Source organism: Rhinolophus ferrumequinum, chromosome 16 (genome assembly GCF_004115265.2).
Source record: "Rhinolophus ferrumequinum isolate MPI-CBG mRhiFer1 chromosome 16, mRhiFer1_v1.p, whole genome shotgun sequence".
Classification (NCBI taxonomy): Eukaryota; Metazoa; Chordata; class Mammalia; order Chiroptera; family Rhinolophidae; genus Rhinolophus; species Rhinolophus ferrumequinum.
Genome location: NC_046299.1, coordinates 25028524 through 25052761, shown reverse-complemented (window position 1 = coordinate 25052761; position 24238 = coordinate 25028524). Strand labels below are relative to the sequence as shown.

The window sequence follows — 24238 nt, the reverse complement described above, 5'->3', positions numbered from 1 at the left end:
ACATAAATCTGACAAAGGTGAAAAGAGGAGGTACCCTTTTCATAGACTCAAAACTACCTGGGCATAACACTACTAAAATGTACACTTAAAAATGGTTAAGCCAGTAAACTTTTTTTTCCAAGGTCACAATAATTTATTAGTAGGTAAAGAGATATATTTCTGGAGTCAGAAAGGAAAAACACTCAAAAACAACAACAAAGACATAGTTTCAAATCTTACTAACCACAATATCTCGCACAACTCACGTTTCTGAATTTCAGATACCTCATCTCTACAGGAGAAGTAGTAATAACTTTCTCACAGGGATTTGTAAATATTTAAATGAAACAAAATATACTAAACATTTAGCACAGTGTCTGGCACATAGTAAATATTCAAAAATATCAGTTTCTATCATTTGAATGCCCTTACTTTCCTCATAATTAACACATCTATACATTAATCAAAGTATTAACTAATCTACTGTGTGGTTCTTCACTATTTTAAAAACACAGGGTAAGGAAGAAATTAAATAGATGGACTCTACTTTTCATAGAGCTACCATTTGAGTTAGGATACCCAAAATAGTCACAGTGAACACTTTAAAACCCTCATATATTCATATAATAAGCGTTAGGGGATTTACAATATTGTTATGATAGAAATCTTTTTTATTGTGATAAGAACACTCAACATGAGATCAAGCCTCTTAAAATTTTAAATGTACAATACAGTGTTTTGGCTATTCAGGGTTCCTTATGGTTCCAAATTAATTTTAGGACTGTTTTTTCTATTTCTGTACAGAAATAGATGCCAAATGCCATTGGGATTTTGATAGGGATTGCATTTAATCTATAGACTGCTTTAAGTAGTATGACCATTTTGACCATATTAAGTCTTCTAATCCATGAACACAGGCTGTCTTTCCATTTCTTTGTGTCTTATTTAATTTCTGTTATCAGTGCTTTGTAATTTTCAGTGCACACATCTTTCACCTCTTTAGTTAACTTTAAGTGTTTTATTCTTTTTGATGTTATTGTAAATGGGACTGTTTTCTTAATTTCCTTTTCGGATAGTTCATTGTTAGTGTATAGAAATGTAACTGATTTCTGTATGTTGATTTTATATCCTGGGACTTTACTGAATTCATATATTAGTTCTAAGATGGCAAATTTTTTTGTTATGTTATTTTGCCACAATTGAAAAAAAAGATAAAACCTACTTAGGCAGATAGATTCATCACTGACTTTCTGAAAGGTTTTCAGCACATAGCAAAGCACCTAGACACATGCTGTCAAACATTTTGTAAATAATTCCTACCCCATGACCAGATTTCTTTTTAGGAGGTACAATATTATGCTGCTGATTTTTAGCTCTAAAACTGATGCTCCCCACGTCTGTTGGAAATGGAAATGCTTTACCAGATATAACAGAGCTTTGGGCTCAGAGTGATCTGAGTGCTGTCCTAGCTCTGCCACTTACTAGCTGTAAGATCTTGAGCAAGCTATTTAACATCTCTGACCCTCAGTTTCCTCATCTGTGCAATAATGAAACGGTACCTATTTCATAAGATGGTTGTGAGAATTGAATAAAATAGTAGGTATAATGTGGGTACAATGTCTGGCTCATATTAAATATTTAATAAAAGTCATTAATAATAAAAAATAGCCATATAATGATGACAACGAAGGAGGAGGAGGAGGAGGAGGAGGAGAAGGAGAAGAAGAAGATGATCTAGACCCCACTCACTCACCTAGTCCCTATTTATAAGCAAGAACTTTTAACTATAGGACAACAGGGCAGGTGTAGGCGTGCAATATGAGCTACAAGAAAGATATTTTTTCACCCTGTGTGTTAACTAGATGCATACATATCTGTCACACAGATATGTCACATATATGGGGAAGCCTCAAATACAAAGTTGTTTTCTACCCATGTACTAATCATTTGAAAATATTTTTTCAAGCCATCCTCAACTATCAAATTATCTGGTTTTATTCCGCCTTTTGGGAGAGGAGTCAATCAAAAGAACAAAAAAGTAGGAAAAAAAGGATTGTTTCTAGTTTAAATGACGGAGCCAAAAACCTTCCCTGCATTGACTAAATTTTTAAAATAATTAAGCTTGACTCATGCTGATGCTATTAATCCCTCAGTTTATAAACACTGTTTGATCCCAGTGAATTCCACACAAAAAACAAAAACAAGTCTCCCTTTCATGTTACAACTGGAGCACAAATTAATTACAAAGGATACTACCCATGTCAAATCAATTACCATGTTCTGTCACTTTTTCCTTTATAATGACTCTCTGTCCTTTCCTTTCCTACTACTGGTTCACTCATGTGATCTGTCCTCATCTCACTCCTGGATATCTTCACTAGCTTCTCTTTGGTCCCTCTGCAGCTAGGATCTACCAGTGTTCTATTCTGTCCTGTGAGAAGCCATAAGAAAAATCTTCCTAAAACATCACATATAATTTTCTTGACTCTCTCTTGTCTAAAGGATAAAATCCAAACCCCTTAACTCTCAACTCTCAGATTGTCTTATCCCAAACCCAGTGCAATTTCATCTTTCGAGCCTTTTACAACTGGTTCCCAAATGGCCTTGGTATATTGGAAACGGGATTGGCCCAATGACACACGATCATTATCTGTAGCTCACCAATTCCCAAACATTAAGTCATTTGTGTATGGGGGGGGGGGGGGTTAAAAAAAAAAAAAGGACATCTCTTCATTTCCAAATATTCCTGCCCACGACTAAAAAATCCCAAAAAAGGCATCATATGTTAATATGCATAAAACAAAAACCCACCCTATATTCCTATACTTCTAAGTACAGGCTCCCAGTTATATGCAAAGTCCTTCCAATTTCCAATAAACCAAGAATGCCAGAAGATGAGCATGATACTTGTCTCCATGTGGTAACCATCAGCCTACTAATGTCATCAAGGTTTCCTAATGCTTACTTCCATACTGTCCGCCCTCTCCTCCACTAACTAGTAAAGCAAATGAAGCTCCTGGGGGAGCAAGGTAGGGGCTGGAAGCAGTGGAGTAAATCAGCTGCCGGGCAGGAACAGAATTCAGGAATTCTGGTCCCTCCTCATAACTAATTACTCAGAGCTGTGCATTTAGCTTTTGTCTGTTTTTAGTTTTTCCTTGTATTTTTTTTCATTCTGAATAAACAAGCTAGCTCAAAGACAGCAAGACTCTCAAGATGTGAGAGCTCCTTCTTCCCATGCAAACCATAGCTCCTCAAGACCTCTATTTTCCAAAAGAGACTATTTTATAACATTAGACTCATAGGTTCTCTATAGACTCTGGGGCTTTTTTGGTTAATGGCAATTACAAACACAGATCCAGAAACAACCACTGGAAGGGCAACCACTCTCAAGTTAAGTGAATTAAAGACCTTTGTTTTAAATTTGGATGGATTCCGGACCACCACCACCTAACCCACTCATTATTCTTTCAACAAATATTTATCTAGTACCTACTATGTGCCAGGCCCTGTACATGGCACAGGATATACAAGTATAGTGGTTTAAAAGCCACCACCACACACTCAAGGGTAGAGATACCAGGGACAGAAGTCCACTCTAAGACGAAGTGTGCAGTGAGTCCTTAAGCATCATTATTTTATAGTAAGAGAACATTTGCCCCTCTCTGGCTTTTAAATGTTGTGTGTGTTAAAACAGGAATTCAGTACAAGTAAGTAAGCATTTTTGACCACCCATTATGTACTGATCACTGAGCCAGATATGAGATTCTAAAATGGATTGGGAGCAACCATACATTGTTGAAAAAACAGATTTTAGAATCATCGGCTCTGACTCTGCCAAGTCCTAGTTGTAAAGCTGGGACAAATTACTTAACCTCCTTGATCTTCAGTTTCCTCATCTTTAAATGGTGGTATTTGGGAAACTTGCCTGGTAGAGTTCTTGTGAGGATTAAATGAGAAATAACGTAAATTGCCTTTCAGGAGGTAGGTGCTCAAGAACAGTTTGTTTCCTTCTTTCAGAGAAGTTAGGACCACTGACACCAAATAAGAGGTTATCATTTTAGTAGAAGGCCTGGAATAGGAGAGTGACAGTAAGACCAAAGAGAAAGTGAGAAATACTAAGGGCAGTTAAACAGGCAAAAAAGATAGTTGGCTGGCATTGCAAAAAAGGTTTCATTATACTCATGAACTAAAAGAAACATTCCTTTATAGGGAAAAGGTCAGGTCTCAATATAAGGGGGAACCTTTTCTATCTTAAGAAAAATTAGACTTCTAGGCAAAATCTAAAACGCAGAGAAGAGGAAAAGATATCCTTGGGGTAAACTATTTTAGGTCATTACACTTCAGTAAGAAGAAGAAAAACAATTCTCTGAAAAGGTCAGTAATGAACTCCTTTATAAACAATCTTTGATAAAGAATCATACGATGACTAAATAGATCACTTCTAACCATGGGCTCCATCCCTCCACGGGCTAAGACCACCGTGTCCAGGACCAAAGGAAAGCATCCTATTTCACTGAGTTTCTGGCAAAGGAAAAAAGACTGTTCCTTTGAGGCATGAGTCCCCATACACAACTTAAGTTTGAGGTAAATACCTTACACAATGCCACGTTAATAGCCAGAACCAATAAAACAGGCTTAGAAGTTTATGTTCTCTCTCAAGCATTTTTGCTCTGGGTTCACTTTTTTAGTCTAAGTAATCTGAAGGAAGCATCAGGACTCAAGTGCTAGAGTCAAACTGCCTGCCAGAAGTGGGGTGAGGGGCATGGACTGGGTACAAAACCCTAGCTCTGCGTCTTGGTAGCATTGCGGCCTTATCTAAGAGATTTACCTCTCTCAGCCTCAACTTCCTCTTTCCATTCACATGGAATATCCAGAATAGCAAAACGCAGAGATTTGGATGGTGATAGTAGTGCTTGTCTAGGTTAGGTGAGGGGGTCCCTTTGGGGGAGATACACTAAGGGGTGCAAAGCTTCCTTTTGGAGTAATGAAAATGTTCTAAGTGTTCTAAAGTAGATAGTGGTGATGGCGGCACAACTCAGTGAACAAACTAAAAGCCACTGAAGTGTATACTTTAAATGGTATGTGAATTGTATGGAATGTATTATAGCTCAATAAAGCTGTTAAAAAAAAGATTAAATGAGACGATGCTTGTAGCACCTTGGAAGGGCTCAATAAATCTAGGCTGATGATGTCACTAATATTGTTGTTTCCAGAAGAAAATACATTTAATGTCAACTTTTTTATGCATGCAATTGATGTGAATCACCTGGACCCTTAATCTCAAAATTGTAAAACCATTCTGTAATAAAGAGGAAACGAAGAATCTCAGCAATGGTCTAATAGCCTAAACTCTTAAAAACATTTACAACAATCGGAAATAATAACAAAACTAAATTTGTCTGGTGACACCTATGAAGTCTTCCTCAACTCCCTCAGGTAAAGTTTACTGCTTCCTTCTCTGTAATCTTTCTATTCATATTGCTACCATATCATTATCTATTTTATGTCATTTTCCCCTCAAAAGTGTAAGTTCTATCAGAGCAAGGACTATATCCCTTTCATTTTAATACCCTATAGGGAGAGCATATTGCAATGTTAACAAGATATTATATTACATATCTGGGGACAAAGCTCCGGAGAGCAGTTTCCAGGCTCTCGGCCTCACGTGGAAAGGTGCTGGCTCGGCTAGTAGATGGCCGTCAGCTGTAGCAGGTTAGCCAATTGCCCACTGATATAACTGCCGCGGCTGCACTGGGGAGTGGGAGTCGGTCGGTTGGCAGCAAAGCAGACAGCAGGTCACACGTCGTGTGACTCCAGCCTCCAGTGAGACTATAGTGGCATGACTCCCCTATCTATGGCTCCATGGGTGTTCCTTTTTGGCCTAGCCACATCCTGCGTTCTTATGTGGGGAGCGGGAGCTGAGATCCCCTAGGCCACCCCACACGACACATGGCGCAGCGAGCAGGGTCTCCCGCATAACAACATAGTAGGAGCATTTCACCGCAAATCCATGGATTTCTTGTAATTTCTCATCTACCTCAACTCCTGTTTCAGCCTCCTTGAAGAAAAAGAGGAAAGCGTTTTGAAAGCCGATCAATTTAGCCATTACAACCCACATCCCTACCTGACAGAAGAAAACGTCTCAACAAGTGAAGTTTCACTGTAGTCTTGAAGTTCCGAGGGTTCTCAGGAACAGCGAAGTAATGTGAAATAGGGTATTTAGCCCTAGGAAAACCCTCACAAGTTTATGTAATCAGCACATGACCCCGCTTTCATCACTCTAGTACAATGGATGAGAAGCCCCTCCCATTACCCAACCGTGCTGCTGCCTTTGGGTGAACATTTTCTCCTTCTGACTCCCACAGACAGTAATGTTAGTCTCCAGTAGCAAACCCTGCAACTACAAGTATGGTCCCCAGACCAGCAGTACGGGAAGACCTGGGAGTTTGTTAGAAATGCAGACTCTCATTTTTAACTAGACCCCTGGTGACTCACATGCACCTTAATGTTTAGGCAGCACTACAGCAGAATTTGTCTATGCCTGAACTTTAGATTCAGACAGTCTAGATGTGAGCTCCACAACAGGCCAGCTAGGGTACCTTAGACAAACCACTTCACTCAGAGGTTCTTACCCTGGTGTGCACTTTAGAAACACCTGGGGAGATGGTAAAAGTCACAGTGCCTCAGCTCTACCCGAGAGTGATTTAACTGGCCCAGGACCCAATATCTTTTAAAGCTCCCCCACTGACTAACCTCCTTCTATCAAATGAGTCATTAATAGTACCTGCCTCATGGGGCTGTAAGGAGAAAATCTGATCACCTTTGAAAAGCTTTTGGACCATTACTTAGGATGTATAAGTGCTCAATAATTGGTAGTTATTATTATACCTGAAACCTGGAAATGAATTATTCTACAGCAGGGATAAAAAGGAACAAGTTCACATGTGCTGGTCTGGCCCCATCCTACAGGTAGGTACCTGCCAAACTCATGAGGCACAAAAGAAAGGACACAATCAAAGAACACATTATCCCCAAGATGAGTTTCCCCTAGCAGCAAACTGTTGATTGAAGCTTCAAGGAAACTGTGTGTGTCAGGTAAGGGGCAAACCATCTCTGCAAGGTGTCACAAAAGGCCAGCACCTTCATTTGGAATGTACTGATGCAGGGTGGGGGAACACTATTTCAGCGGTTCTGTAACACAGGAAATCCCCCTGACCACACCTTCCTGATTTATACTGATTCTTGACACACACCACATGTGTCCTCCACTCTCGTCCCCTCCCCCCAAGTTTTCAATCGTTCTGTTCCACATTTAGGTGATGAAAACTTAAAACCTGCGGTTATAACTTCTATGAGAAATTTCATTTTGAAAGCTTGCTAAATTTCAACCTTATTGCCATGAGGAAAACAGAAGAAACAAAAGACCTCAGTCATCCACTAACACAAAAACCCCTAGTGAAGACATTTAATAAGTGTAAGTTTTCTGCTGCAAGTTGTTGAAAATCCTGACCTTTGGACTGGGGTGCCATTCATTTGCTTCTAGAAATGTTCTATGAAACAATAGCATTTATTTTCCTAATGGTTTTAGGTTACGTGTTTAGTTTCACCTGTGGATTTTAACTTGGCTCAGACTGGCCTGTATGCTGTCCCTTTTGAATCTACACCTCACTAGATTTAACCTGAGTCTACTCCTCCAAGGGGATTCATAATGGGTGGACAAATAAGTCCACCATCTTGGTTTTCAACAACTGCAAGGAAATAAATACCCAGATGAAAACATCGTACCTACCAGGACAATGACTAATACACAGAGATTTATCTCAATGTTGATTACAAAGATTTTTTTAGGTTTGCATGGTTCGGTGACTATGTCACCAAAAAGCTCATGTTCTATTTCCAGCTCCTCGGCTTACTTACTCACGATGGGCCTCCTTCAGTGGTAAATGAAACAGACTCCTCCTCTCTCTGGCTGGGTGCACTGTGATAGTTAATGCATGTTTGCATTTAAAAGGCTTTGAAATTCTTGGTGAAAGTCTCCTCGGGGATATTAGCACCCCCTGGAGTGCCCTCAAAGACCCCTGTGTCCCATTCTCTGGGCTGGTTCTAACCTCACCCCGGGATTGGAGCCCAGTATCAAGGGAGTCTGCGATTCAGGTGCTACAAATCCAAGAACGGCATGCTGCAGCCTCTTCAGGAGTTTGTCAGTAAAGAACAAAAGATGCGAACGTCTGGGACTAACCTGGACCCCAGCACACTTACAAGCAAACAAGGCTTCTCACAAAAATCCACTCTAGCCTCCCAGAGAACCTGTTTCAAATTGACCCAACCACCACGGAGCACAAGTATCCCCTGGTTCACGACAGTGGAGCAAAGGGATTATTACCTCGATACCACATTTAAGAGGGTCAGGCGTGAAGGCAGAAGCACTGAATTCTAATTCCAGCTCTGCCACTTAAAAGCCATGTTACTCTGAGCAACTACTTTGAGTCTGTTTTCTCATTTATAAAATGGAAATGCCAAAATTTAAAAAAAGACTAACTATCCACAGTTTCTGTGAGGATCAGAGGAGTTTTTATAATCTTTAAAGAACATTACAAATTCAAAGTGTAATTATTTTTCTCCTACGAACGATTGATTAGGGAGCTATTCAAAAATGACTACCTTATGACTTCTTTAATCCGTTTCTAACAAAACATATGCCAGGTCTTTTTATAAATCTCTATTCTTCAGCTGACTAGTATTCAAGTTCACAAAGCCGCTTTAACGAGATGAGTGACATTCAAAGAGAATCAAGAAATCCTCAGTCAGGATTGCTTTCAAATCACACGGGGATATACTATTTGAACAAAAAGTCAAAATACTTTTAGTGTCACTTTCCATCTGTATCCAAAACTTTACAAAGTACTTGTTTTACTAAAGGAAACCATACTTTGATGCACAGGGTTAGTTTTGCTGTGGCTTTTTTCTTGCTATTTGTTCAAAGAATATATTATAACTAAAAGGATTAAAATGGATAAGGGTATTTAAAAAGATGTTAGGGGAAAATAAGTAATTTAGAGCAAGTTCCAATTTGGAGAAAGAATTATGGTACTACAGCACTGCTTTTTTGGAAACTAGACAAATAGCAAAAGAGAGGTGCTTGCTAAAATGTACCAAAGAAAAAGTTGAAGCGAATGGTTAAATTATAGCTCACTCACATATGGATTATTCTTTAGCCACTGAAAAACAGACTATAACTATTGACTAAAAGATTATCTAGGTAAGTAAATTATACAACAATATGATCCCATTTATATATTCAAAATTTGATATATATCTGTATGCATAGAAAAATGTCTAAAAAGATACATGCCAAACTGCTATAAGTGGTATGGTGTGGGATTGGGGGTAACTTGACATATGTAATACTGAATGTGTATTAATGAGCATGCATTACATTAGTAATTAATAAAGTAAATAGAAAGCATAAATGTAAAAGTAAAAATACGAATTAAAAATTTAAACATTAACTAGAAATATCCTATGAATTTTTTAAAAAGCAGAAACAATGAACGGAAGAGAGGTTATTCCTTTTAGCATATTAAGCTACCAAATAAACAGCAAATAATCAGTCAACGAATATTTACTGAAGAACTACTATGCAAAAGTCACTCTACTAGATGTTACAGAAACAACAGAAATGATGTAATCACTCCTCTCACAGTGGGTAAAGCCAAGTCTACATGAACCTACACAAAAAAATATCTGAGACATAAGGCAAACTATAAAAACAGCCAAAGTGATTTTTAGACAATAAGTGCCTTAGAAATTCAGGCTCAATAAATGTTGAATGAATGAGTGAATGAATGAACACTTTGAGCTGAGATGGTGAAGAATTCATTTACAAGGAGGACAATTTTAAGCAGGGCTTTGAAAGAGGAAGAATTCAGAAATGGATAGAAAGGGAGCAGACATATGATGGAACTAGGGTGGGGGGATCCAAAGGGTGAGAACTATAAAGAATGGCAGAGTAGGACTTTGTGAAAGAAAGCTACACCATTTGTTTGTGAATAGACTCAGGTTCCTGTGGGTAGGAGAAGAAGCTGTCCAAGAAGGACGGGTTAACTCTAGAGGGCCTTGGAAAAGTGGAGAAGAATGGAGAGAACTTGAGTTAGCGGACAAGGGATGTCCCTGAAGTTTTCTAGCTGGGCAGTGACAGGAGGACTGTGGTGTTTCAGAAAGATTAATCAGACAGCAGGGTGGAGAGAGGCTGGAGACAGGGAAGCCAGTTCCCTGAGAGAGAGGCGACAGAATAGGTGTGAGGTGATGAATGCCCAAACAGATGGAAACAGCCAAAAGGGAAACAATGATTTTCATTGAGCCCCATTCTCAAACTTTCCAATGAGACTCAAGCTAATATAAACCCCTAGAGAAAAGACCTTTGATGCTGTCCTGGTAGAAGAATAAGGAACATTGTACTGTTATGTTATGTTATAATAGGGGCAGTGAAAATCACCAACTTTGGAGTGAGACTGTCCTGAATCCAACCACAGCTCCGCCACTTACCAGTACAGTTACTTAAATAACCCCTGAGACTTAATGTAGAATATATAACCTCTTTGCTTCTTGGTTTCTTCATTCTAAGTGGCTATAAAAGTATTCTCTGCTTGAATTTAACAAAATCTCAGTTCAAAGAGAAAGAATACAAGAGAGCGGGGTGAAGGAAGGCTTTTCTTGAAACCTCACTCTTATCAGTTCCCTTTAGCCTTTGCAAGATTTCACTGGGCTTAGAACTTGAGGGAAGAATAAGGCAGAGTATGGTTCCAGTTTATAAATAAAAAATAAACTAATTCTAAAATTTCCTAACAATTTGATGGTAATATTCTTTTTAAATATTCTTATTTTAATGCTTTTTTCCCCTGCCATTTCCCTTACATCAATAACTGTTGATTCATTTCTATTATTCTCTTCAATGCGTCTGCTTCCAAAATACACGTCCTTTCCTGAGAAACTAATAAGTTCTATCTCATATCACATCAATCGTTGTTCCATTCCTTCAATATGTCACCAAGTGTTCATGTGTCTCTCTATGTCTTTCAATTGTTCATGTGTCTCTCTATGATTATTCTTTCATTGTGGTACCTAACAACTACTTTGTCCTAACCCATAAGACCTTCAAATACCCTCATGGAAAGGCCTATGGCACATATTCTTTTAATGCTCTACAATGCTTAGGTTAGGGCTTTGGAGTGCTCAATAGATAAATGAATGAATAAATGAAATAATGAATGAATTCAAGACTGGATCCCTCTCTTATCTAAGCATGGTGAAGACAGAATAGGACTGGGAACTAATCCTGGTTCTACCAACTACTCATCTGTATGACCTTGAGTAAGGCACATGTCTTTTCTGAGTCTCAGTTTCTTCATACACACACACATATGCACGCAATGTTTCTCAGCAACTTGAGTTAAGAATTAAAGGAGATAACATATGTAAAACACAGTAAGTGCTCAACAAACAGTAGTTGTTATTATTATTATTATTATTATTATTATTCACCCTTAAGGCCAGGTCAAGACCCCTCCCAGGCACCTGTCCTGACTATTCCAGCTCTCCCTTAACCTCCTGCTCTGAACTCCTATAGCTCTTACAGCTTGTTCTACATCCTTTAACCTTTGAAAATATCCTATTCTTGCTGCTATTATTTCCTTCATGTCTTATGTGTCTAAGGAAATCTTTAACTTGCAGAATCTTAGAATCAGACGTCACATATAGACAATGTAGTCAATTTTCTTCATTTTATAGATAAGGAAGGCTTTAGGAGGGTTAACGAGTTGCCCAACGGCACACAGTTAATTAGTAGAAGAACTGAGACTAACATCAAAGCCTCCTTGGGAAGCTCATAGCAGAGGCTCTATTTAAGCCTGTAAGTTTAATGACTGATGTCATTGAGCACCTGTTTGAGCACAAGACATTAGCTGGGTGGTCTTCAGCAAGCTACTTAAACACTCTGTCTCAGTTTCCCCCATTTGTTAAATGGGAAAAACAGTACTTTCCTCATAGGGTCGCTAAAAGGATTACATATGTTAATGCATGTAAATTGCTTGCACATAATAAGCATTCAATAATGTTAGGCAATATTATTATATTACTATTATTAAGCTGCAGAGAAACATGCATTCTTCCGTAGTATTTCAGAGACAATGCCCCAAATCTGGGCAATTTTCCTTTCCCAGCTTTCTAATCTCACCTTCCAACGTGTTTTTGCCTTTCAAGAGTAAGTAAAAATGAGGTAGTGGTTTATCCCCAACTCCCTCGATACAAGCATACAGATGCATATATGCACCCCATCTTTTCTAAATATGCAGCTTATATTTTTCATTCTTCATTCTTTGCCATACTAATAGAAAAAACACATGCATTAAGGTTTGTAAATAACATAAATACTTTGATTTAATGTGTCTGTCCCATGTGATGGTTATCTCTTTATGGATTTATGTATGTTTCAATGCCAGCATGTTTGATTGTAAATTCCTAGAGATAAAAATGATGTCTGCTTAAGTCAATCAAACATAAATTCTGGGGCACTTGGACTAAATTAGATTGAGTATTTAGAGAAAAATTTCAGAAAAAATCAGAAAATGAGAAGAGACTAATGGAGATTGGCTTAACAAAAGGCTGAATGAAAAAGGGAACTTGAGCAGAGCTTGAAGGACAAGTGAAATTTTTAATTCAGGAGGGAAGATGAGAGTTCAAAGTGGAGATTATCGTATGTGCAAAGTGGAGGGACAGAGCAAAGATTAGTCTGACTAAAGTAGAGCACTAATACTGGAGACCATTGTAAAATTCTACTGAATATGTAAGACCAGAGCACTTTAAGGATACAGTTCATGTTTTATTCCTCTTAGTAGCCCCAATATCTAGCACTAAGCTTGGCATATAGTTGGGGAATCAAAAAATGTTTATTGAATTAAGAAAAATTACAGTTCTTCACTCTACTAAAGTGAAGAAAACTGAACAGAATTGAATCCAACTCAGTCAAATCATGAAACCAAAGGACCAAGGAGTTCAACTAGCTACTACACCTTCTACAGCACTAGCCACTAGTCTAGAAAAGTATATTTACTTTGCCTACATCACCATCATGGAGAAGTGCAAGAAATAAAACACACCGAATTATTTCATGCTCAGACTATATTCATTCTCTCTCTTTCCTCCCTAACCCCTCCCCGCACACACACACTGCTCAGAGTTCCAATCCGTTGCCTCATAGGCTGAAACAGCTGAACACTTGATTAAGGCACTAAGAAGCACTGAAGTTAAGATTCTTAATATCTAATCCATTTTGATGAAGGATTCTCAGAAGAGGCTCTTGACACCTGGAGCCCAGACCATGTGACTGGCAAGCTGAACAGGCCAGGGAATTTTGAAAGAAACTTCTTTTCTTCATGAGGTGCCCATACCACCAGAACTGGGAGAAGAGGAGAGAGAATTTAAATAAATTTGGCAAGAAAAATATTGATATTTGGTTTTGGCAATAGTAACCAATACCAAAGTGATATAAGGGAACACACAACTGTTTGTGAATTACTTTAGGCCCCAATGACCAGGTGTGAATCATACAGATGTGGTTGAGACTGAAAGGTATATTTACTATACTTTTTGATTCACTGAAATTAATTAAGCCACCTCTACAAGCAACAGACCAGAATATCCTGATCGCTACTGCTTCTAGCACTATACAGATGGCCACAATAACTAAATAGTGACTAAATGACATGATGACTACATCTTTGTGAGATACCACATTCAAATTCACAGGGGTAGAGTGAGCTGCAGCTAGCACTCAGGACCCAGATTTCAAACATGATATAAAATGCATCCTTTAATACAATATTAAATGAGGAAATTCATGAGTGAATGAATATTATAAAATACTAGCCCATTTTTACTCTGTAAAAGAAGGGTAACCTAAAAATCATCAAGCAAATTCTAAAACTTTATTTTATATACCCTGTAATGTAAGAAGCAAATTAATAATTCAATTTTAAATTATCTTTCAGTCATGTTTCATTGCTCAAGTCTGACCAAGGGCAGTTATAACACACTAGCTAGAGAGTACATGAACATATGCAGTACTTTAGAAAAGGAGAATGGGAGAAGGCAAGGGACATTGCTCACATTGAAAATGTGTCCTCCCCTTCTCCAAAGAAGTAGAACAACTTACAACGGCCTTTATTTTCCTATGGGGCCAATTCCATTTTAATGTGCCTAAAATGCAAGATTCTCATAATCTGATCTGGATGTATCCAACCAACCTTTTCCCTCACAGATGTACTTTCTTCTTCCTCTTTATTAATTACATATTTTGGAGCTAACAGAAATACATTAGAACTTCTTAAAACCTGATTTCGACATATTTCTAGCAATATGAGCTTTTCTTATCTAATTTTGAACGTACTTTATTTTTTATATATATTTTTTTAATTATAAACATTTCTGCAGCAGCCAGATGGCTCAGTTTGTGAAAGCATGAGCTCTGAACAACAGGGTTGCCGGTTTGATTCCCACATGGGATGGTGGGCCACGCCCTCCACAACTAGATTGAAGAACAACAACTTGGAGCTGATGGGCCCTGGAGAAACACAGTTCCCTAGTATTCCCAAATAAAAAAAAGAAAGAAAGAAAATAGCCTCATCCTTAAAAAAAACATAAAACAAAAACAAACAAACAACAACAACAACAAATATATATATATATATATACATTTCTGAATTAAGAAAAATGTGCAAATAGGCTTCTATAAAAAAATTTTGACATGGGTCTAGCAATGTGAACTAAGATACTTTCTAACCTGTACCTTCTATGCAGAAGCCAGGGTGGTCTCTTCACTGCCCAAACACATACCTAGGCTTTGCTTCATGCCCTTTTGAATTACGTGTCCTCTCTTCTCATCTCTACCTCTCCAAAAGCTACCCATCTTTTAAAAGGCCTAACCTAACTCCCACCTGAGTCTGGCCAGCATCCATCTCTACTTTTCCTGTTACATTACACCCTGGCAAACTATTATGTTATACTTAGCACTTCATTCTATATTGACTTTGTGTTACTCTTCAGTTTTATCAGTACAAACATTATCTCACTAAGCTATTAGTTCATTGACAACAGGGATTGGCAGTGTCTTTTGAAGGGTACAGGTCAGGTATTTTGTAGCGTGTCCAATTTGGGTTTGATTAGTGTTTTCTCGTATCTACACAGAGATATGAATTTGGGGAAAGACTATCACACAAGTGAAATGCCCTTCTGATCACATCCTATCAGGGAATACATAACATCAATATGACTTATTTGCTGATGTTCACCTTCATCACTTTGCTAAAACGATGTCAGTTTCTCCACCGTGAAGTTAACATTTTCCTCTTTACAGACTCTCCTCTTTAGAAGCAAGTCATTAAATCCAGACCACACTCAAGGTGAGAGAAATCAATCTCCATTTCGCAGAGGGAGAGGTATCAAAGAATTTGTGGGCACATGCTAAAACCACCACAATAATTAATAAATATTATGGGAGAGATGCTTTGATGCTATGCAAATATCCTGTTTTGCCGTAAAATTTTGCTTACTTATTTTAACACTGATTAGTGGATCTTGCCTACACCAGTTATTATTGTTGTGTTCTAATGGTGATTTGGGACAGTGTCTTTTTTTTTTCTCTGATATTCTGCCATTCTTTGTCCAGCATGAAACTAAACACAAAGTAGATAATCAATAAATACTTAAGTGTAATTGAATTTCAAGAAACATGTACGTGAAATAAAATAATGAAAGGTGGATAAGTTCAAGGTAAATGTATATTTTGGCAGTTGTGCTGTTCTTATGTCAGACGTCTTGATTAATGGAATGGGAATAGAAAGAAGAAGAATTAATTACCTCACCTCCACTAAAACTGGAATAACTTCCTGGAAAAAGAAGAACAATACTAACAGTTGTATAGTGCCTTAGAATTTACAAAGTGTATTCACATTCATCATTTAGAATCTGAGAAGCTCTCTGAAGAGAAAATCTTCAGGTGATAGAGATTTTTAAAAATTTTTCATTTTTTAAAAGACGGTATTAAATCAGGAATTGGAAATTAGACATAGAAACTACATAAGGCTAACAAGAAAAAGCAAAGAAGAAACAGATGCAACAAAATAATAATAATAATAATAATAATAATAATAATAATACGGGTCCAGTGCAAGGCTTTAAACCAGGTGCTAAAGTTGATTTCATGCATCGTATGACACCAAGACAATTTAGACAACCAAAGATAATGTGTACGTGGTTAAAATAATGAAGAATGTCATTAAACGAGGCATGAAGAATGGACTGCGTGGGAATATGCATAGGAGGTAAAAAAACAAATAGAATCTTCATGTATGCATTCATTTATTTCCTTCATTGGTCACCTCCATTTCCCAGTGCCTTTAACAGTTTTCCTAACGTAAAATATTTGCTGAAGCTCTACTATGTGTCATACATAATGCTAGACATTTTGGGATGTATATCCCAAATAATTAGATATAGTCCCTTCCTATAAAAAATGTGCATTCTAGTTGGAAAGGTAAAACAAATATATATATGAAAAGTTAAAGAGCAAAACAAGGCAAATGTGGCCAAAAGAACAGCAGAAAGAGTAAAAGTAACAAACAGTCCAGAGAAAGAAGATATCACTATGGAATGACCTATTCAGGAAAGGGTTTGTGAAAATAAGGGGCATTTGCTACAGGCCTTCAGAAATTGGGTAGGGTAGATGGTGAGATTTGAACAGAGCCAAGAGAAAGGCATTCAAAGGAGAGATATACTGGCTGAATGAAGGTAGGGGGTTGAGGTAGTGCTTAAAGGAGACAGTGAAATCAAGTGGGGCTGCAATAAAAGGTGTATATTTATAGGGTAAAAAGGTAAGCTGAGATTGAAATGTGAAAGGTTTTGAATGCCAAGGTGAGGAGTTTGAACATTTTCTGTAAGCAATCCAAGAACAATCAGTTTTTGGGCAAAAAGTGACACGATGAATGTGATGTTTTAGAAATATTAAGCTGTGTTTTGGTTTGCATAATAAATGGTATCCATCTCGATTAAGGATATGGTTATGACAGTAAAGAGCTAGGCATACAAATAAAGCACGCCAAATATGTAACACAGAGGGGTAAACAGGAGCAAAATAAACTTATGAACAAAAGGTTAACCCAAGATTTCTTTGTTGGGAGCAAGAAAAGCATAACATCACAGAACAGAGAAGAAGTTAGGCAAAGGGTAAATTCCAAGGTATGAAGAACACCCCTATTTTTATTCCTCCATCATCACCATGTTCGTATGAAATTCAAGTTACCTAAGCATAGAGTGGAATAGATAACTGTATTAAAGAAGTAACTGAAGAAGCTCCCAAAGTGATACATTAGCAGTGGGTTTAGAAAGAGAAAATGCAGTTGCATTGAAATGCTTTAAAAAGTCTTTGGAAAATAGAAGCCACATGACTTGTTAATTGCACTATTAATTCAGGGGAAAACAATAACAAAAATTTCACATCAAGGTAGCAATATGAATAAATTAACCAGAAAAGTATATTTTACCCAAATTGGAATGATTCAGTTCATTTTTGTATGTTTGTATATAACAAAACTAAAAGATCAGTCTCTTCTCTCATTATCACACACACACAAAAAAGCCACCCTATGTTCTCCACCTCCGTTCCGTAAAGACAATTCTCCCTACATTCTCTCAATCCGCTCAAACAATTCCCTAAATCTATCTTTTCTTTTGGATAAACTTCTGTCTCACCAAATCTTGTTCACTCTTTAATCCCACTTTAAATTTTTCTGAAATTGATACTAATAAAAGTAAGAATTCTTAACCTTCATATAGTGCTTTGTAATTGACAGAATATTTTGCAAACGTTACCTCTTAAAACCCTCACAAAAGCAATGCACAACAGGTATTATCATCATTCATGTGTTATAGAGAAGCAGCAAGCCCAGGGCCATGCATTTCATAAGTGACAGACCCAGGCCTGCAATGCAGGCTTTCTAAGTCCAAACTCCATATTCTCTTCACTACATCATTTAGTTTCATAATGTGCCAGTAAGTATGTCTTATTACTCAAAATGTATGTTATTATACTATATTACGTTTAAGTCAATACATCTTTTTTCTAATAAGGTACTTACGCCTAAGTGACTATTTACTAAGAAGACCTAATTATTTTAAGATGCCCATGATGATGACAATTATCACTAATTGAAAAGTAACAACTGAAGTACAATGTTTGCAAAATTCTGAGACTATACCAAAAACAATTTTGCCTTCAATTCTGCAAGGCAACAACAAAGACAACATGGGTGATTTAAGGATGTATGAGCATCAAAGGGCAGAAATAGGGCATTCCCACTCTCTTTAACTCTGCTAAGGCCTCAAATACTGATATAGTTCAGAGCATCTTATTACCGGGGAGACATAAATCAAAAGGGGTTCAGCTAGGAGCAATAAAACAGATTAGTGTCTGGAAGGACTGACTTTAAAGAAAGTTTTAAGAGAATTAAATCCAGGTAGTCTAGATAAAAAAAAAAAAAAAGCTATGAGGAAACCTTTTTTTGAAGCTGACATTCACACCAAGGACAGAAATTATTTTAAAGGTAGACGTCTAAAACAATTCAAAGAGGAATAATCACAAATACTTAGGGGATTTTTATAAAAGGAAATTTCAGGATAAATTTGCTGGCAAAAACCTATGGGACAAAAGAACTCTCTCCCACAGGAGTGGTGAAAACTACATTCCTAGAGATATTTAATACCAGATTGGACAAAACAAGAAAAGGATTCCATCTGGAATGATCCTCTACTGGCCCCTGAAGTGGTGGGAGGATTGAAGATGATCTCTTAGATCTTTTCCATTTCTGTTTTTTTTTTTAATTCTATGAAGTTTTATGGGCACAGTCTTTTGCCAATTTCCTTTTTCCCCAAGATGCCCACTTTCTCCTTTTACAAAGGGAAGCAAATTGTATCCTTCATTTTAAGCTGATCTCATGTTCTCAATGAATCAGTAATATAATCCTAGGTACAAGTTTGGGAGAAAAAGGCCAATTCCTATAACTTATAATGGTCCTTTTTTCCCCTCCCCCCGCAGTGGTACCTGGGGCTTTTACAAGTTTTTCTACAAACTAAAGAAGTAGTTCAAATGGATTCGAAGAAGAGCTGTTTTATCAGGAAAACCATTAATATTCTCCCTTCTTGTGTCTGATCGCAGAGCTGACAGTGACCCTGGGAGCTATAGGGCCCTGGGTCAAATTACCATCAGAGCTGCTGTTCAGGATTATCTTTTACCTTTCAGCATTTTATGCTGAGTGACAGCAAAATCTACTTGCAATCCACATTTTTATGGCAATGGCATTTATCTTTGAAAAGATGTAGATTTAAACACCTACACACTTTGGCAAATGTTATAAAAGAGTAAGTCCTAGTCACACTTCAAACTCAAGAAGTCTCAGCCTTGGTCTCTTTCTTCATTGTGGCACTTAAAAAAAAAAACGTTGCTCAGCCACCCTTGAAATATTAATAAATCCCACTACCTCTCCAGAATTTCCATTCAGTGAAAGCCCCAGAAAATACAACGGCATTTCCTTGGTTTGCTGATTTATAAAGACAAGATGTAACAAAATCCAGGGAGCTCTGAGAAACTGTCCATGAACCCTTTAAAAATAAAACTATAGCTCACTTATGAGAAGGAACAGCAGGACAGTTAGCCCTCCAAGAATGGACACTGATGCCTCTTCTATCCAATCTAAACAGCCTCAGTGGGTGAGGACCCACCAATTCCCATCCTCCCTATTTGAAAGAAAGTATGTCCCTCTACCTACACAGAAAATTCATAGATATTAACAGCAAACCCTCTAAACAAAAATTTTTCAATGCCATTTTCATTTTTTCCCTAGTAAAAATGAGATTGTTCAAACCTAAAGATTGGCCTCTCACAGAGGAATAGGATCTGGAGTTTTCAAAGCTTAACACCTAACTCAAGTGATCCTGGCAGGAAAGAAGGCTGGCATTTACAATCCCATTTTAAAACAGGAAAAAAATGCGACTCTGATATTAGACAATCTGAAAGAGAACCCACTGCGGAGATTTTCAAACCTTCCCCGACAAGGGACCAAAAGGGGTCGTTCCAGAAAACTTTAGAGGGGGTTTCCAAAAAAGGCTGCATTCTCATCTCAAGAAAGCAAGAAATAAGAAAAATAGGCACTTTTTTCTAGAATTTTAGGAATGAAAAGTGAGCCTGACCCTTTAGTAGCTTATGAACCTGCCTGAATTTTCTCAAGAAACCCACTGCATCTTCTTCCCACTGGACTAGCCTGCCAGTTTTGTCTAGCGTTGGCTCAGATCTCAGCAGCCCAGCCGAAGGCCGGCAGCCGGAACCAGGACAATCTGGCGAGCCCCCTTTGCGTAATCACGTCAAGAGTTGCACACTCGGGTGTATCCTCGTCCGCAGCTACCAGCTTTTCGGGGCTGTGGGGAGGCTTCTACCAGGCTCTCCTCCAAATCTGCCCCCACCACACACGCCCCCAGCGAATGCTGGCTCCCACTCCCCAAACTTCCCCCCCCCCCCCCCCCGCGCAGGAATGGGAAGCAAGTTTCTCACCATCCTCATAGTTTTTGAGATAGTAATCCGGACCGGGCCCCCCGCGGCTTTTCGCCGGGTTCCTCAGGTTCTGGAACTGCAGAAAGTCGGTCCTTTTGCCCCCGAAGCGCAGAAAAGCGGGCGAAAGTCCCCGGGCCAGGGTCACCAGACGCTTGGAGCTGCAGGGGTAGAAAAAGAGAGAGGAAAGGATCCCGGGGGAAGGCGAGAGGCCTCAGGGCACCCAGCAAGACCCTCCTCCGACTCTCTGCTGGCTTCTTAGCCGGGACGAGGGGAGTCTGTGTCTTTCCCGGCCCGCGGTCCGCGCGGGCCCCTGACGGCACCTCGGCGTCTCGCATGAGCCCGGCGCCCCTGCCCGCCCTGGCCTCCGCAGCCCAGCTCCCGGCGGTGGTCCCCTCCCTCAGACACCCCGACGCTGCTTGCCAAAGGTACTTATTTCCAAAGGGTTAGATTGTGTTTGTTGGCAGTGTGCATGGGGTGGTGGGACACTTCTGAGAACACGGGGCTAAAGCGCTTTTGCGGGTTCCTGCCACGACTGGGAACGCGCTCCAGACTGAGACGCGCAGCGCGCGGACCGCGGGGCTCCGACTTCTGCCAAACCTCTAGGCTGAAAGCCGGGATCTGCTTCCTCCGTCCCAGCGGCACCGCAACCTCTGTGAAGGTGCAACCTGCCTTCTTTTTCTCAGACCAGGCACCTGAGATCAAGTATATTCTAACGTTTTTTATTAATGCCCAAGTTGGTTTTCCTTTTCCACTGCCTTACAGCATCCGCATCCGTCCCCCAGGTAAGTCCTAGCCGTTCTGCGAACTCCCCGCCCCGCCACGCATAATAAAGGCAATAGCTCTTTGGCTCCTCAAATAATTCAGCCTGATCTCAGGAAAAGTAACATCCTGTCCTCCATCCTCGAGTTGGGCTCCATCTTTTCTCCTTCCCACTTGGGACCCTTTGGAAGCGCTGGGGAAAGTGAAGTTTGCCGAAATGTGGAACCTGCGTGATGGAGGAAACTCGAGGACCACAAGAACAATAGCATTTTTTACGTCTATTTAGGTTCAGGATTTCCTTTAATAGTTTTTTGTTTTTTTTTTTAAGAGCCAATTGCAGCTACTTCGGGAAGGGGTGGTGGAAGAGCTTTGCAGAGGCTCGTAACGCTAAGGGGATCAGCTGTTGAGCTTCAGAGCTGTAAGTTATTTTCAACGCTTTGCTGGTTGGAGTTCTGAAAATCCAAATCCACATGGAGAAACGAAAGAGTATCAGAAAGGGGGTGGGTGGACACGAGAGGGAAAAACCCGAGACTCCGCTTTGGGAGAGCTTCTGAGAAGAGTCTTGGCCGCCCGGAGCAGTCGGGTGGCGGAGGACTCCAGGTCTCGGCGTCGCGTGGGCCAGCGATGGGCAGAGGGGACGCCCGCGCCAGTCCGGCCCCGCGGAAACGGCATTTCCAACCATTGTCCGTCCGGAAGCCTGTACAACCAACGCAGATGCGCCCCGCCACGGCTCCTTCCTCCGCAAAGCCCACTTCCAGAATCTTTTCTGCGGCAAGCATTTGGCGCGAACAGGATGGTTTTTAAAAAGAAAACAAGAATCCTGAAGAAGTCCCCGCAGCTGCAGAAGTGCAATGCAAGTGGGCCTGTATTTCGGCAAACCCCTGTCGTCCCCCACCTGGGGACGAGCTCAGGGACTCGCTCTGCTGCACGGAAGAGCTTCGGAGGAGGACGCCGGGCCGCGCGGAGCTGTTCCCGCCCTCCCAGCTGAGGCGCGGGCTGGAACCGAAACGGCCTCGCGGGCGGCGGCCGCAGCCACTCAATCCTCCCGCAACGCTCGCTCCGCGTGGAAGAGCGCCCAACGTTGCGCCTCCCGCTACCTGCCGCGTCCGCTGACCCGTCCGGGGCCCGTGGAGACCCAGAGGGCTGAGGGGTCGGCGCAAACAAAACTCTAATTTCGCGAGGAGTGAAAGATACTCACGAAAGACGCGCGGCAGACGCGGCCTCAGGGCGGAGGAGTGGGACTGAGCGCTCAGGTCTCTTCCCGGGAGCCCACAGCTGGGGCTCCAATTTGGAGGGAATTTTTAGACTCGACACTTGGATTCAACACTGCAGACGATTTCTTTTCTTTTCTTTCTTTCTTTCTTTTTTCTTTTTTAACACTGCAACTCTGTCCCTGATGAGGAGGGATCGTGGTTGCCTCATTGCTGAACAGTAACCTAGCAGACGGTGAGCCCATTGGATTACAAGCCCTACAGTAAGGGGGTCCGTGATCACAAACCTCCGGTTTGCTAATCCGCCAGTGCCGGGCTCAGACTTCCCAAACATCCTCCGAGTATTTCTAGGACCCTTTCCGCTCTCCTTATATATGCTATGACCGGAGCGAGGATTTTTTTTTTCTTTAAAGAAAAACTAAACTATGCAGTTACCGCAAGAGATTTAAGGAGGAGGGACTGGGGGGCCATTCGGTCTATAAAAAGCGTCTTACAAAGTCCTGAAGTCCGGAGACGACAGCGGAAGATATAAAATAATTTTTTTAATCCGACCCAAGTTGTCCACTGCTCAAGCCTCAGCTTAAATTCGTTTTCTGTCTAGAAGTGGGAGAGAACTGAGGAAACGATCTTTCCGTGGAAAATTCCACTTTCGTGCAATCCCCGCTTGAACAGACACACACGCAGACACGCACTCTCACACACATACACACACCCATTCCTCTCGGGTCTTTGTTGCTCGAGACCTTTTCTTCGCTTTTGTAACTGCCCTGAACCTCTTGTTTCTTTTTCAGGAGACGGGGAGGCAGGCTAATTGTGGATATATGTAAGCACAACATTTTTTCAGTCATAACTGATAAGTTTCTGAAATGCCTTCTGCATTGCAAACATGTGCATCTTAATAGAAAACACTGCTTTTCTCAATCACCAGTTACAGCCTCACAGCAAATATTCCAGGAGGAGGAAAACCTCCTTTCTTCTCTTTGAGAGATCCGCTTGGCTTAGTCTCTTCTTCTTCTTCCCCCTTTGGAATGGGGGATAGGAAGGGGTGGGGGTTGTTACTTAAAAAAAATGATCCATCGAAGCCCCTGCCTTACCTTAAGAAATCGAGCCAGCCATCATGAATGATGGACGGGTCCAGCTGCAGAGAGAGGAAGTTCTCATGGACTGTCCTGACTGGGTTCTTGGTGCTCACATCAAGTAGAATCAGGGTCTTTTCCTTCAAACCTGGAGCTCTGTCTACAGGCAAGGGTCTCCTGTCTCCAGCTTGGGAGGAAAGGAAGAGATGGAGCAACAGAGCCAAGAAGAGAGCCACCGGGGCTAGGCACGCGGGGGGGCGGGAGCTGCTGGAGGGCATGGCTTCAGGGAAGGCACAGAGCACCCTCATTAAATCCCTCTGATTTAAACCTCTCTTCCTACAGGGTCTCGCTGGTGACTAATTGTCCTTATCTAAAGTGTGTGTCTGTCTGCTTTCCCCCCCTTTTTTTCCCTTCCTTCCCCCCCTTCTCTTTTTTTTTCTTTTTTTTTCTTCTGTGTTTTGGTGCTGGTGGAGCGAACTCACGCCCCTAGCCAGCCTTCTCAGCGACTCGTGCCAAGAGTACTCGTTCACCAGCACCGCCCCTTTAAGAGATTTCGACTG

At 40.3% G+C, this 24238-nt stretch overlaps 1 protein-coding gene across 1 annotated transcript in view; it reads right to left on the bottom strand.

Annotated features, from left to right (window-relative positions):
• The window catches only part of HPSE2 (heparanase 2 (inactive)), a 520430-nt gene extending 496444 nt beyond the window's left edge, over nucleotides 1–23986 (bottom strand). The window contains exons 1-2 of the mRNA XM_033130730.1: nucleotides 23697–23986; nucleotides 20633–20790 (exon numbers count right to left, since the gene is read on the bottom strand). Coding sequence (XP_032986621.1) covers nucleotides 20633–20790; nucleotides 23697–23986 — 448 coding nt within the window. The remainder of the gene's footprint in view (nucleotides 1–20632; nucleotides 20791–23696) is intronic.
• Between the last annotated feature and the right edge of the window lie 252 nt (nucleotides 23987–24238).